The 16,449-nt window shown below is 41.2% G+C and overlaps 1 protein-coding gene across 1 annotated transcript in view; it reads left to right on the top strand.

Annotated features, from left to right (window-relative positions):
• GALNT9 (polypeptide N-acetylgalactosaminyltransferase 9) overlaps nt 1-16,449 on the top strand; it is a 274,101-nt gene that overhangs the window by 115,428 nt on the left and 142,224 nt on the right. The window contains exon 4 of the mRNA XM_083150046.1: nt 5,156-5,330. Coding sequence (XP_083006172.1) covers nt 5,156-5,330 — 175 coding nt within the window. The remainder of the gene's footprint in view (nt 1-5,155; nt 5,331-16,449) is intronic.

The following is a 16,449-nucleotide window of genomic DNA, read 5'->3' on the forward strand; positions in this document are numbered from 1 at the left end:
CCAATCAGTAGCGCAGTTTCAAGATCATTGGGAAACTGTACATGTGCAGGACCCTTCACATGTACACAACAGGTTCTGCGGTTGCATCGCAGTGTTGCCAATGCCTCTGCCCGGTTGACAGACACAGTCAGTTGGGAGCGGTGAGATCATTGGTCATTTTTCAGAAGTGGCAAGACCATTGACTGCATCACAAGACATGGGGGTTATTTTGGGCCACTCCTTCTGGCAAATTCCTTCTTAGATGGACAAAGCCATGTGCACTGCGGGGGGGGGGGGGGGGCAGATGTAAGATGGGCAGAGGGAATTAGATTTGGGTGAGTTATTTTGTGTCTGTGCAAGGAAAGTACTGACTGCTTTATTTTTACACTGCAATATAGATCTCACTTTGAAGTAAAACCCCACTCAAATCTAACTCTCTATGCACATGTTACATCTGCCCCACCTGCAGTGCACATGGTTTTGTCCATCTAATATAGGGTACACACCAGAACGATTAGGGCTCAATTCCATCAATCTGGATCCAATTCCGACCAATTGGATGTAGATTGTATGTAGATTGGGCATGTTTTTGCATGTTTAGATCCGATTCCAACCCGATGCGCGTCCCCGCTGTCGTTTGGTCATTTTACAGATCCTACCTGCTGCAGGTAGGATCTGTAAAAGATCCATTTAACTGGATACAGACTCAGATTGGATTGAGATCAGATTGGATGCAGATCATTAGCAGATTGTTAGCAGATTGTGTGCTCCAACAGATCGTGCGACCATCACACAATCTGCTAACGATCTACTGACAATCAGGATCGTTCTGGTGTGTACCAGGCATAAGAATGAATTTGACAGAAGGAGTGAACCAAAATAACCCCCATAGTTTTATTGACCTTGTAAGAAGCCTGGCCATGCAGTCGCAGATGAAATTCGCAACCGATGGTCGCAATTGCGACTCCGGTCACAGTTCTGTGATTGCAAATGCAGACAAGGAGGTGTTTAACTCCTCCTACTGCATTTGCATTGCTATGGATCACATTTGTAAAGCTGTTGTGAGCAGCTTTGTACATGCTATTCAAATTGAATGGGGGCCCATATCTTGATTTTCAGTTAACCACCAGGTTATATACTGTAGCTGTGCATATTACTACTAGAGAGACTTGTATGTGCTTTATTAATTGCCAGGCCCGGACTGGGACCAGAAATCGTCCCTGGCATTTTGAGCACACAGGCCCACCTACAGAAAGTAGCCGTGTGACAAAAAGGGGGCATGATCTCATGAAAAGGAGGTACGGCATCACAAAAAAGAGGCATTACACTGCCCATTACACCTTATGGAACACACCGTTATGCCCATTACACATTATGGAACACACCATTATGCCCATTACACATGATTCCACTCATCGTGCTACTTACTACACATGATGCTACACACCATAATGCCCAGTTACACATCAACACAAATGCATGTATCTTGTGTGTAAGTTTATCTATAGGGAAGCTGTCTGGGAGTCTATCCTGTTTTCCTGGAGGGGAGCAAGTTAGGGCCACACTGGCCAACTCACGTGCCTTTGTAGGGACCAGAAGTGTCCTGAGCCTCTGGGGGTGCCGCTTCTCTGTCACTGGGGATGGGACCTTCTCACCACCATCTGCAGATGGCGGTGAGAAGGTTGGATGCTGTGCAGTGCTGGAGCCAGGACCTCTTGCCACCAGGTGCTGTGGCCGGGACCTCTTGCCGCCAGGTGCTGTGGCCGGGTGCTGTCAGGTGAGGCTGTGCGCCGGGACCTTGTCCCTGAGTCCGGCCGGGTGCTGCAGCCGAGTGTGAGGGGTTGGTCCCGCTGCCGGGCGCCACCGGGGGGCTGTCAGCCATGGAAGCCACTGGCAAGTGCTGCGGGGACACTGCCTGACCCTGGAGCCAGGGCCGGATTATAATGGGGGCACAAGGGGTCAGTACCCCTGGGCCCCCCTCTAGCTAGGGGCCCCTATGTATTTTTCAGGGAAAATAATATATACATATGTATGTATGTATGTATATATATATATATATATATATATCCCCAAGTTTATACTGCCTTTACTCTGTGTTTTGACAGTGTAATATTCTCCCATGCAGTTTGAAGCCAATAATGACAAGTGCAAGAGGGCCCCCCTGTCTAAAGTGCCCCGGGCCCTCCAAAGGCTTAATCTGGCACTGCCTGGAGCTGCTGCCGTCCTGACCCTGACATAAGACATAGGGGTATTACATGTGCGTGTGGGGGCGAGCAGTGTCATGACGTTACCCGCATGGCTTCATAAGGAGGAGGAATCCGGCGGTGGTGTGGTTGAAGCCGGATCTTCCTACACCTCAACGGAGCCAGCAGCTGTGTGCCCAGTCTGCACAAAATCAGCCCACAAGACCTTCGGCCCTTCTGGCATTTGCCAGAAGTGCCAGATGGCCAGTATGGCCCTGATGATTACTGAAATATAATGCACCACAACGTGGTGAAAATCTGAGAAATACAACTTAACACTTACATATTACATATAACCAAGAAAAGTTGTCCAATTGTTTCTAATATTTCATACTTACAATACCCAAAAGGTAAGATATGCATCAAGGAAGCATTGTGTAGCTATGTGGCTTCTGTATTGAGGACATCCACTTATTAACCAAGTACGTCCCCATTGATCAGAACTGGGCCAGAATCTGTGATGGAAAGGATTCACAAATCAGAACTGTGGCCCAGATATGCAAGCTCATGTAGACTGAAATATGCTTCATGCATGCAGCAAATCACTCAGTACACTACCGGTCAAAAGGTTTTAGAGCAGAACCATTTTACTTGTTTCTATTGAAATGTACAAAGTACATTTTTTCAATGTCCTCTGAAATAAAAGCACAAAACACAAACAATTTGAGACAAAAAAATGAAAACATTGAACATTTTGTTTAATGAAATGTAATTGAAATAAGTGAAATAAGTGACTCATCAGAGTAGTCCCCAGGATATTCAGATACAACCATTGAAAACACTTGTAGCATTCTTTCTTCAATGGATATCAAATATTGTTCTTCCCAACACTGTTGTACTGGAGGTTGCTTTACTTGCACCTTGTCCAGATCAGCTTGATGGGGGTTTAAGTCTGGAGACTGTGCTAGGTAATTGCTATCTAGTTCTGAAATAGCCTGGGGTATTATTTGGGCCATTGCCATGCTATAATATTAACCCTTGAGCAACTATTTGTGGAACAGAGGGTATTGCATAGTACTGCAAAATGGTGTGGTAGATATTTTAGATTAGGGTGCGAATCACTCTGTGCAAGTCGCCAAATTGGGGTTCAGCAAGACTCCAGACAATTGCATTGTCTCCTTTGTGTTTGACAGTTAATGTCACACACTGAGGAATCTTACTTTGGTCTACTTGATAGTGAACAAGAAGCCTGTATGATAAACCAAAGAAGAAAAAATTGGTCCATAACATGCTTCATTGGCCATCCTCTTTTCCTTATTTTGCTATCCTAGCAGTGGCTTTCTTTTGTATTGTTCCCGTTCTTGTGTGGGTTACCTCCAGATTAGGGATGGCCATCGTTGCCTTTGCCATCGATGTTTGCCATCGATGGCAAAAGTGCAACTGGCCATCGATGGTGCATAACTATGCAATGGATGACCATCAATGTTTTTACATATCGATGGTCAACCATTGTCTTTGACTGATTGGCCTGTGCACCAATCAGAATACGGGGGCAGTGCTTCATGGGTGCTGGGGGTGGAGCTATGCTTCATGTCCCGGCACCTTGTGGAATAAGCAAAAACAAAACTATTCGTTAACCATCTGGTTCTCCCCCATCGGTGTCAAAACTATTTGACATCGACCATAAACCATTGATGTTTTCTGAACATCGATGGTCCATGGCCATCCCTACTCCAGATACACCAGTTTCCTGCCACAACACAAAATTATAATGGTATGTTAACTGACTCCCAACAATAAAATTAACCCTAGCGTGTAAGTGTAGGGCCTTAACAATGGTAGGAGAGCATGTGCCACAGTGCTGGTTTCAGCTAGCAAAGGTTCCATATTTTCTGATTGCTGCCCTTGCTGAGACTGTTGGAGAAAAAAAAGCGGGAAGCCTATGGCGATTATTCAGTAGCATGCCTTTTAATGGGGGGGGGGGGGGGGGGAGTAAGGGGCTATCAAATGACTGCCTTGCCCTGGGTTACGGAAATCCTAGTTTTGTCCCTGGTAAGCTTGTACATGTACATGTGTTTAGGGCAGACTAGATTGTCCAAGTGGTTCTTATCTTCTGTTCTACGGTATGTTTCTTTGGTTTATACTCATGCGTTTAGCTCTGCATCAGTCCAAGAGTTTAGAATTGAGATTTCTACAGGACATATTGGTGTGATGTGGGCTTGATAAAAGGGTATAAGTGAGGCTTCACAAAAATATTTTATGAGCAATATGCATATCTTACAGCAGGCCAAATTGTAGGATATGCATCTGTAAGGATCCTGCTAGATATTCTCAGTATAAATTCAGGATTCCTTTAACAATCAATATTAATAATTGACTAAGTTGTAAATTTGTTTGCTGAACTCGTTTACTCACTGAAATATGTAGAGTTATGAAGACCGCAATATGTAATATGATATAGATCAATGTATTTAGCTTTATATTTACTTGCAATATACTCTTTATTCAGTTGTTATAATTTAACGACTCACTCATAGATTAACACACATAGGCCCTTATTCAGATCTGATTGCAGTACAAATTTGTTCTCAAAATGGGCAAAACCATACGCACTGCAGGTGGGGCAGATGTAACATGATCAAAGAGAGTTAAATTTGTGTAAGGTTTGTTGATACTGAAATCTAAATTGCAGTGTAAAAATAATGCAGCCAGTATTTACCCTGCACAGAAACAAAATAACTCACACATATGTAACTCTCCATTTACATGTTACATCTGCCCCACCTGCAGTGCACATGGTTTTGCCCATTTTGAGAACAAATGTGTACTGCAATCAGAGCTGAATAAGGGCCCTACTATATTCCCTTTCATTCCATTCAACCAAATTTCTAACATTTTGCAGAAAGGAAGAATTTTATATGAAACAAACAAAAAAAAACAACAACTTAAAAACAGACTGCATCATTGAACTATTTCTTTGTTTCGCTTAACAGTTGAACTAAAATTTAACTTGGACCAATATGTAAATAAGAGGTACCCGGGGCTTGTGAAAATTGTTCGTAACACCAGGCGGGAAGGACTAATTCGAGCTCGGATTCAAGGCTGGAAGGCGGCGAGTGCACCAATTGTTGGATTTTTTGATGCTCATGTGGAATTCAACACTGGATGGTGAGGGCTAAGTCTGCTATTACACTTTACAATGTGGAACTGCCTGTCAGCTTGTTCTAACTAGTGATTGCTTCATTAATAGCAGAGAGCAGCCAAAGAACTGCACAATACATGACTAAGAGATGTATACCCATTGTTATGCTGTTGTATGGGTCATCAGCTGTGATTTTATTTCTAGATGGCAGTATTATTAATTGGAACACATTGTATAAATCAGTATGCTTCCTGAGAAAATATACACTGGGGACAATGTATTTAATTGTTCATTTCACCAGTATTATTTAATAGATAAGGATATAGTAAAATGCTTACAATAAATAGGCAATCTGTCATTAGCACCGTTTTCAAGCTTTTAGATTTATTGTAATTAATTTGTTGTGGTATGTATTTGTGAAAAAAGGAAGATAATATTTATTTGTATTTATACTAAATCTGGGTACACAGTAGCTTCCGCTCATAGCACACACCCCCCCCCCCCCCCCACCACCACCCCTACCGCTGGAGGATAGGTAGAGGCCCCAATACATTGCTATGCCCAGGGGTCTACACTGCTGTTCATATATATATATATATATATATATATATATATATATATATATATATATATATATATATGTAATGTACATCAAGTCCCCGGCACTCTGGGTTCTGAAGAAACTTTGCCTGGTGCCCTCCCGTGTCTACTGTGTGAAACAGCGGCAATGTATAGCAGGCGGTTATGGCGGCACTTGGGTCCAATGTGTTTAGAACAATGTTTCAGCGCCCGTTCTTGATAAAAGCACCACGGGTGCTGAAACATTGTTCTAAACACGCAAAAAACAATTGAATATACACTTCAGCGCTGTCCCATAACCATCCAGCAGAATCTACTTGCTGGTAAAGAAGTTGATTGTTGTCCTCTTTAATCTTTAAAACTAAAAAATGGGGTCTCCTACTGACCTCCGTGGGGGTCCCTATATGCACATAAAGGTATCTCTATGCGGATACAGAGATGGTCTCCCTTCCACTTCCTCTGTGGTTTCTTGCCTTTTCCACACTCAGCATAAATATTACTGACCTGATAAAAAGGCCCTATTTACACATAAAGGTATCTTTAGGGCAGGATTCTATTCTTCCAGTATCTCTCCCGACCCTCTGTGTCCAATCACCAAACACCACATCAAACGTCTGATGAACAGACACTCACCTCAATATGAGGCCCTATGTGCACGTAGCAGTTTCTTTGTTTTTTCTCCAGGTAAGGATAGTCTCCACAACTCGCATACTCCGTATAAAAATATTTATTCCATGGATGTATACATAAAACAAACGATAAAAGTTGTATTAAAAAGCAATGTCACACTCCAAATGTGTGAGACCAAAAACTCTCTCTGCCTGCATCCGGAACAGGTTAAGAAAATTTCTGCCAGTTGAAATACAGCAATAGGTCTCACCATTAAGTGTGTCTCCTTCCTCTCACCAACGCGTTTCGGGCTATGGCTTCAGCCCTTTTTCAAGGTGTGAGGTGTATATGATCTGAGGTGGTTTTTATACCTGTCTCCCAGATCACATTAAAAACGTAATTCATAAAACCTGGGCCGGAGTGGAAAAATAACCAACTCCCTTAAGCCCACCTAAATACCTAGCTAATACAGCATCACAACCTGGCTACACTGCTAATATAAAGTACACATACATAAGTATAAAATAATCGCAGAAACCGTAGATGCAGTGTGGAACGTTTATACTCCTTTCCTGGAGTTATGTCCATATTTTCGTTACCTCCGTCGCACACCTGTATAGGTTATCAGTATCGCGCAACGTCACTTCCGGTGCACCAGACGAGGTTTCCGGTCTCCAACACGGAACACAAACGACCTGTAGTATGGTTCCCATCTCGGTAGCTGGTGTCCGCTTCCTGCTTCCTGTGACGCGGACCTCCAACATCCTCTGTGTGAGACGCATATGTTCTATGGAGAATTGCGGTCGCCATTTTGGGTGATATATTTCCATAGGGATAGATGTTATTGTGATGTGTCCGTCCTTTGTGCCTCCATATTGTGGCAATGAACATAAACGGCTCCATTGATATTATACCAGGGACAAACACACATAGAAGAAGAATATTAGTATGGTTTACATCACAAGAAACATTTCACTTCAAATGCTACATTCAGCCCATTTGGCTCTATTGTTTTATGCGAGTAAATTTTCTTCATTTCAGTACAGGCCAGACGTTTTTCCCTATCATTGATTCTCCAGTTCTCTTTGACAACAGTTATTCCACAAAATGAGAGTAAATGCTTAGTGTCACTATTATGCGCATTTTTGAAATGTAAAGAAACATTATGGGTCTCCGTGCCTTTTTTTATGTTTCTCACATGTTCAGCCATGCGAGTTTTAAGCATTCTTATGGTCTTTCCAATGTATTGCTTATGGCACGAACACTCTATAATGTACACACAAAATTTGGTGCTGCAAGTAATAAAGTCTTCGATAGTATGCCACTCATTAGTTTGTACCGATCTATATTGACTTATTACTCTGCTGTCACTTTTGCATGTTCTGCACATTGAACAGGTGCCACACCGGTAAAACCCTTTCGATTTAATCGGGTTGGGGGGAGATGGTGTATTGATGGCACTAGTGACTATAAGATTCTTTAAGTTGTTTGCTCTCCTATAGATAAACTGGGGGTTCTCACTGACAAATGGTTCCAAAATGGGATCACTCTTTAAGAGGCCCCAGTGCTTTTTGATGATTTTTTCGATCTGTTTTGATTGGCTTGTAAATTGGGTAATAAAATTTACACCTCTCTTAATATTCTTTTCCCTTAATTGCGGGGCATCAGATGTCAGACTCACCACATTTTGCACTGATTTACGGCCTCTCTCCCTTGCCCTTGTGATATCTCTTTCACAGTACCCTTTATTCATAAATTGCTTCTCCATTTTATCTGCATGAACTTCATATGTTGCTAGTTCTGTGCAGTTCCTACCTATTCTTTGGAACTGACCATTAGGTATACTCCGCAACCAGTTCGCGTGGTGGTTGCTACTGTAATTAATAAAGGAGTTGCAATCTGTGCTTTTCTCGTAGTTTCGGGTTTTTACAATACCTCCCTCCACATAAATGTAGAGGTCAAGAAAATTAACATTGGTTTTACTTTTGTCAAAGGTTAATTTTATATTGATATCATTACAATTCAGGCCATCACAAAAATTGTTTAAAGAGACATCATCACCATTCCAAAAAAACAAAATATCATCAATGTACCGCTTCCAGGACACTAGGCTGGCGCCAAGCTGCAAGTTGTTAAAAATGCACTCCTCCTCCCACTTGGCCATAAATAGGTTGGCATAGCTTGGCGCCAGCCTAGTGCCCATCGCGGTACCTGTGAGTTGCAAATAAAAATCCCCGTTGAACCAAAAATAATTATTGTTTAAGATCAACGAAATACCCTCCAAAATAAAGTTCTTTTCCTCTACAGGGGTACCTTCCTTGTCCAAAAAATGCTCGACAGCTCTTAGGCCCACCGTATGGTCGATTATAGTGTACAGTGAGGTCACATCTGACGTCACTAGAGTGTATCCTGCTTCCCACTGTACACTACTTAACACATCCAAGGTGGCCGGGGTGTCTTTCAAATAGGAGGCATTCTTCTGGACTAAGGGTTGCAGCAAAGTGTCTAGATAATGAGACAGATTTGAGAGTACTGAGTTAGTTCCGGCCACAATAGGTCGCCCGGGGGGATCCACCATACTCTTGTGTATTTTAGGCAGAATATACACCACAGGAATAGAGGGTGTATCAATAATGATATATTCTTTAATTTTCTCCTCGAGTACTCCTTTTAGTGTATATAGATTTAAGAAGACCTCCAATTTTTTTGCAATTGTTCCTGTTGGATTACCCCTCAATTTTTTATAAGTTTTATTATCCAACAGCTGCCTATATATTTCTTTATTGTAGTCTTCTGTGTTCAAAATAACAATACTGCCCCCTTTGTCAGCTGGCTTCACTATTATGCTGTCATTATCCTTGAGGGTTTTAATGGCGTTCCTTTCCCCTTTAGTTAAGTTTAGATTTTTTGGGGGTTTAATCTGCATTTTATCTAGGTCATCTCTGACTAATTTTTCAAAAGTCTCCACAAGACATCCCTTCTTGTGGGTCGGGTAAAAAGTGGACCTTTTCCTAAAGATGGAGACGGTTTCAGTGGGGATTTCATCACTGGTATTGACAGTCTCTCCCCCCAATTTCTTTTCATCAAAAAAACGTTTGAGCGATAGTTTCCTCACGAATTTTTGGAGGTCAACATATACATCAAACTTGTCAATCTTATTGGATGGGGCGAACTTTAGGCCTTTTTCAAGCAAAGAGCTCTCATCTTTTGTAAGTTGGTAGCTACTTAAATTTACTATTTTAGTTTTATGGTCCTCGGTTGGAATGGGGTCAATTTCCCTGCTATTACATATCTCATCCACATTACTTACAGTAGGACTCTTCTTTTTACGTTTTATCCTATTGGACCCCTTACCTCTTTTTCCCCTCTTCCGATTTAATTTAGGGCCATCTATCTGTACCTGGGAGTGGTGGGTCTCCGATCTAAAAAATGGTGGTCATTGGTTCTACTTTCCTCAAGATGATTGGAGGATTCCCAAGCTGGTTTGTTTTCCCTCCAATTCTGATTTTGGCTGTGATTTTTTCTCCTCCATCTTTTTTCTTTGGGTCTTTCCCACCTATTCTCCTCCCATCCATTTTCCTCCCATCTATTTTGATTTCCCTCCTCTCTATTTTTGGGGGGAATATTCCAATTTTGATGAGATCGTGGGGTGTTGTTATATTCGTTTAGGGGTTTTCTTCTTAATCTATATTTGCGTGTATTATTTGGAGTTTTTCTCTGGGGTGATTTGTTCTCCTCCACATGCTTTGTTAAATCCACTTTAGATAAACGTTTTTCTTTATTGGTAATACAATGCTGATTCCCCTTTTTATAATCGTCCTTATCTCTCCAGAACTTTTTCTTTTTTTTGGCCATTAGATCCCTTTCGTTTCTTTCTATTATTATAGTAATGCTTTCTTCTAAATCTTTATATTCTTTGGACTTAGAATAGGGTTCTATCAATGATTTATATATGGCTATCTCTCCCTCTATTTTACTTAGTTCTTCCTTTTTTTGATCAATGATTAGCTGCATCAATTTTATTGAGCAGTCATCCAGGATTTTGAACCAGGAGTCCATAAATTCTTTGGACTCATTACCAAATGAGGGGATTTTCTCAAGCCTCAAACCTCGTGGGACAATTTTTTCAGCACAGTAGGTTTCTAATGTAGTTAATTCCCACCATACTTTTCCCTCCCGTATTAATGCTTTCTCAAGTTTGAGCATAGCTGTTTCTAAATCCTCATCTGTAGTACATACAATGTCATCATTACTCTCTCTCTGGAAAGTCTCTTTGGCATGTATGTTACGACGACCTCTATGGGCAAACATTATATTATTATTTTTAGTCGCAAACCGTTTCCCTGTCTGTTAGTGATGATACGTGGCAAAAAAAGGTTTCAACAGGAAAATGGTTGCGCCCGGGACTGCCGCTCTGTGTAAATTCTGTGGGTCACTAATCTCCCACCAACAAGATACATGCAAAAAACAATTGAATATACACTTCAGCGCTGTCCCATAACCATCCAGCAGAATCTACTTGCTGGTAAAGAAGTTGATTGTTGTCCTCTTTAATCTTTAAAACTAAAAAATGGGGTCTCCTACTGACCTCCGTGGGGTCCCTATATGCACATAAAGGTATCTCTATGCGGATACAGAGATGGTCTCCCTTCCACTTCCTCTGTGGTTTCTTGCCTTTTCCACACTCAGCATAAATATTACTGACCTGATAAAAAGGCCCTATTTACACATAAAGGTATCTTTAGGGCAGGATTCTATTCTTCCAGTATCTCTCCCGACCCTCTGTGTCCAATCACCAAACACCACATCAAACGTCTGATGAACAGACACTCACCTCAATATGAGGCCCTATGTGCACGTAGCAGTTTCTTTGTTTTTTCTCCAGGTAAGGATAGTCTCCACAACTCGCATACTCCGTATAAAAATATTTATTCCATGGATGTATACATAAAACAAACGATAAAAAGTTGTATTAAAAAGCAATGTCACACTCCAAATGTGTGAGACCAAAAACTCTCTCTGCCTGCATCCGGAACAGGTTAAGAAAATTTCTGCCAGTTGAAATACAGCAATAGGTCTCACCATTAAGTGTGTCTCCTTCCTCTCACCAACGCGTTTCGGGCTATGGCTTCAGCCCTTTTTCAAGGTGTGAGGTGTATATGATCTGAGGTGGTTTTTATACCTGTCTCCCAGATCACATTAAAAACGTAATTCATAAAACCTGGGCCGGAGTGGAAAAATAACCAACTCCCTTAAGCCCACCTAAATACCTAGCTAATACAGCATCACAACCTGGCTACACTGCTAATATAAAGTACACATACATAAGTATAAAATAATCGCAGAAACCGTAGATGCAGTGTGGAACGTTTATACTCCTTTCCTGGAGTTATGTCCATATTTTCGTTACCTCCGTCGCACACCTGTATAGGTTATCAGTATCGCGCAACGTCACTTCCGGTGCACCAGACGAGGTTTCCGGTCTCCAACACGGAACACAAACGACCTGTAGTATGGTTCCCATCTCGGTAGCTGGTGTCTGCTTCCTGCTTCCTGTGACGCTGCTACGTGCACATAGGGCCTCATATTGAGGTGAGTGTCTGTTCATCAGACGTTTGATGTGGTGTTTGGTGATTGGACACAGAGGGTCGGGAGAGATACTGGAAGAATAGAATCCTGCCCTAAAGATACCTTTATGTGTAAATAGGGCCTTTTTATCAGGTCAGTAATATTTATGCTGAGTGTGGAAAAGGCAAGAAACCACAGAGGAAGTGGAAGGGAGACCATCTCTGTATCCGCATAGAGATACCTTTATGTGCATATAGGGACCCCCACGGAGGTCAGTAGGAGACCCCATTTTTTAGTTTTAAAGATTAAAGAGGACAACAATCAACTTCTTTACCAGCAAGTAGATTCTGCTGGATGGTTATGGGACAGCGCTGAAGTGTATATTCAATTGTTTTTTGCATGTATCTTGTTGGTGGGAGATTAGTGACCCACAGAATTTACACAGAGCGGCAGTCCCGGGCGCAACCATTTTCCTGTTGAAACCTTTTTTTGCCACGTATCATCACTAACAGACAGGGAAACGGTTTGCGACTAAAAATAATAATATAATGTTTGCCCATAGAGGTCGTCGTAACATACATGCCAAAGAGACTTTCCAGAGAGAGAGTAATGATGACATTGTATGTACTACAGATGAGGATTTAGAAACAGCTATGCTCAAACTTGAGAAAGCATTAATACGGGAGGGAAAAGTATGGTGGGAATTAACTACATTAGAAACCTACTGTGCTGAAAAAATTGTCCCACGAGGTTTGAGGCTTGAGAAAATCCCCTCATTTGGTAATGAGTCCAAAGAATTTATGGACTCCTGGTTCAAAATCCTGGATGACTGCTCAATAAAATTGATGCAGCTAATCATTGATCAAAAAAAGGAAGAACTAAGTAAAATAGAGGGAGAGATAGCCATATATAAATCATTGATAGAACCCTATTCTAAGTCCAAAGAATATAAAGATTTAGAAGAAAGCGTTACTATAAAAATAGAAAGAAACGAAAGGGATCTAATGGCCAAAAAAAAGAAAAAGTTCTGGAGAGATAAGGACGATTATAAAAAGGGGAATCAGCATTGTATTACCAATAAAGAAAAACGTTTATCTAAAGTGGATTTAACAAAGCATGTGGAGGAGAACAAATCACCCCAGAGAAAAACTCCAAATAATACACGCAAATATAGATTAAGAAGAAAACCCCTAAACGAATATAACAACACCCCACGATCTCATCAAAATTGGAATATTCCCCCCAAAAATAGAGAGGAGGGAAATCAAAATAGATGGGAGGAAAATGGATGGGAGGAGAATAGGTGGGAAAGACCCAAAGAAAAAAGATGGAGGAGAAAAAATCACAGCCAAAATCAGAATTGGAGGGAAAACAAACCAGCTTGGGAATCCTCCAATCATCTTGAGGAAAGTAGAACCAATGACCACCATTTTTTAGATCGGAGACCCACCACTCCCAGGTACAGATAGATGGCCCTAAATTAAATCGGAAGAGGGGAAAAAGAGGTAAGGGGTCCAATAGGATAAAACGTAAAAAGAAGAGTCCTACTGTAAGTAATGTGGATGAGATATGTAATAGCAGGGAAATTGACCCCATTCCAACCGAGGACCATAAAACTAAAATAGTAAATTTAAGTAGCTACCAACTTACAAAAGATGAGAGCTCTTTGCTTGAAAAAGGCCTAAAGTTCGCCCCATCCAATAAGATTGACAAGTTTGATGTATATGTTGACCTCCAAAAATTCGTGAGGAAACTATCGCTCAAACGTTTTTTTGATGAAAAGAAATTGGGGGGAGAGACTGTCAATACCAGTGATGAAATCCCCACTGAAACCGTCTCCATCTTTAGGAAAAGGTCCACTTTTTACCCGACCCACAAGAAGGGATGTCTTGTGGAGACTTTTGAAAAATTAGTCAGAGATGACCTAGATAAAATGCAGATTAAACCCCCAAAAAATCTAAACTTAACTAAAGGGGAAAGGAACGCCATTAAAACCCTCAAGGATAATGACAGCATAATAGTGAAGCCAGCTGACAAAGGGGGCAGTATTGTTATTTTGAACACAGAAGACTACAATAAAGAAATATATAGGCAGCTGTTGGATAATAAAACTTATAAAAAATTGAGGGGTAATCCAACAGGAACAATTGCAAAAAAATTGGAGGTCTTCTTAAATCTATATACACTAAAAGGAGTACTCGAGGAGAAAATTAAAGAATATATCATTATTGATACACCCTCTATTCCTGTGGTGTATATTCTGCCTAAAATACACAAGAGTATGGTGGATCCCCCCGGGCGACCTATTGTGGCCGGAACTAACTCAGTACTCTCAAATCTGTCTCATTATCTAGACACTTTGCTGCAACCCTTAGTCCAGAAGAATGCCTCCTATTTGAAAGACACCCCGGCCACCTTGGATGTGTTAAGTAGTGTACAGTGGGAAGCAGGATACACTCTAGTGACGTCAGATGTGACCTCACTGTACACTATAATCGACCATACGGTGGGCCTAAGAGCTGTCGAGCATTTTTTGGACAAGGAAGGTACCCCTGTAGAGGAAAAGAACTTTATTTTGGAGGGTATTTCGTTGATCTTAAACAATAATTATTTTTGGTTCAACGGGGATTTTTATTTGCAACTCACAGGTACCGCGATGGGCACTAGGCTGGCGCCAAGCTATGCCAACCTATTTATGGCCAAGTGGGAGGAGGAGTGCATTTTTAACAACTTGCAGCTTGGCGCCAGCCTAGTGTCCTGGAAGCGGTACATTGATGATATTTTGTTTTTTTGGAATGGTGATGATGTCTCTTTAAACAATTTTTGTGATGGCCTGAATTGTAATGATATCAATATAAAATTAACCTTTGACAAAAGTAAAACCAATGTTAATTTTCTTGACCTCTACATTTATGTGGAGGGAGGTATTGTAAAAACCCGAAACTACGAGAAAAGCACAGATTGCAACTCCTTTATTAATTACAGTAGCAACCACCACGCGAACTGGTTGCGGAGTATACCTAATGGTCAGTTCCAAAGAATAGGTAGGAACTGCACAGAACTAGCAACATATGAAGTTCATGCAGATAAAATGGAGAAGCAATTTATGAATAAAGGGTACTGTGAAAGAGATATCACAAGGGCAAGGGAGAGAGGCCGTAAATCAGTGCAAAATGTGGTGAGTCTGACATCTGATGCCCCGCAATTAAGGGAAAAGAATATTAAGAGAGGTGTAAATTTTATTACCCAATTTACAAGCCAATCAAAACAGATCGAAAAAATCATCAAAAAGCACTGGGGCCTCTTAAAGAGTGATCCCATTTTGGAACCATTTGTCAGTGAGAACCCCCAGTTTATCTATAGGAGAGCAAACAACTTAAAGAATCTTATAGTCACTAGTGCCATCAATACACCATCTCCCCCCAACCCGATTAAATCGAAAGGGTTTTACCGGTGTGGCACCTGTTCAATGTGCAGAACATGCAAAAGTGACAGCAGAGTAATAAGTCAATATAGATCGGTACAAACTAATGAGTGGCATACTATCGAAGACTTTATTACTTGCAGCACCAAATTTTGTGTGTACATTATAGAGTGTTCGTGCCATAAGCAATACATTGGAAAGACCATAAGAATGCTTAAAACTCGCATGGCTGAACATGTGAGAAACATAAAAAAAGGCACGGAGACCCATAATGTTTCTTTACATTTCAAAAATGCGCATAATAGTGACACTAAGCATTTACTCTCATTTTGTGGAATAACTGTTGTCAAAGAGAACTGGAGAATCAATGATAGGGAAAAACGTCTGGCCTGTACTGAAATGAAGAAAATTTACTCGCATAAAACAATAGAGCCAAATGGGCTGAATGTAGCATTTGAAGTGAAATGTTTCTTGTGATGTAAACCATACTAATATTCTTCTTCTATGTGTGTTTGTCCCTGGTATAATATCAATGGAGCCGTTTATGTTCATTGCCACAATATGGAGGCACAAAGGACGGACACATCACAATAACATCTATCCCTATGGAAATATATCACCCAAAATGGCGACCGCAATTCTCCATAGAACATATGCGTCTCACACAGAGGATGTTGGAGGTCCGCGTCACAGGAAGCAGGAAGCGGACACCAGCTACCGAGATGGGAACCATACTACAGGTCGTTTGTGTTCCGTGTTGGAGACCGGAAACCTCGTCTGGTGCACCGGAAGTGACGTTGCGCGATACTGATAACCTATACAGGTGTGCGACGGAGGTAACGAAAATATGGACATAACTCCAGGAAAGGAGTATAAACGTTCCACACTGCATCTACGGTTTCTGCGATTATTTTATACTTATGTATGTGTACTTTATATTAGCAGTGTAGCCAGGTTGTGATGCT

Source organism: Crinia signifera, chromosome 1, assembly GCF_055691185.1.
Source record: "Crinia signifera chromosome 1, ASM5569118v1, whole genome shotgun sequence".
Classification (NCBI taxonomy): Eukaryota; Metazoa; Chordata; class Amphibia; order Anura; family Myobatrachidae; genus Crinia; species Crinia signifera.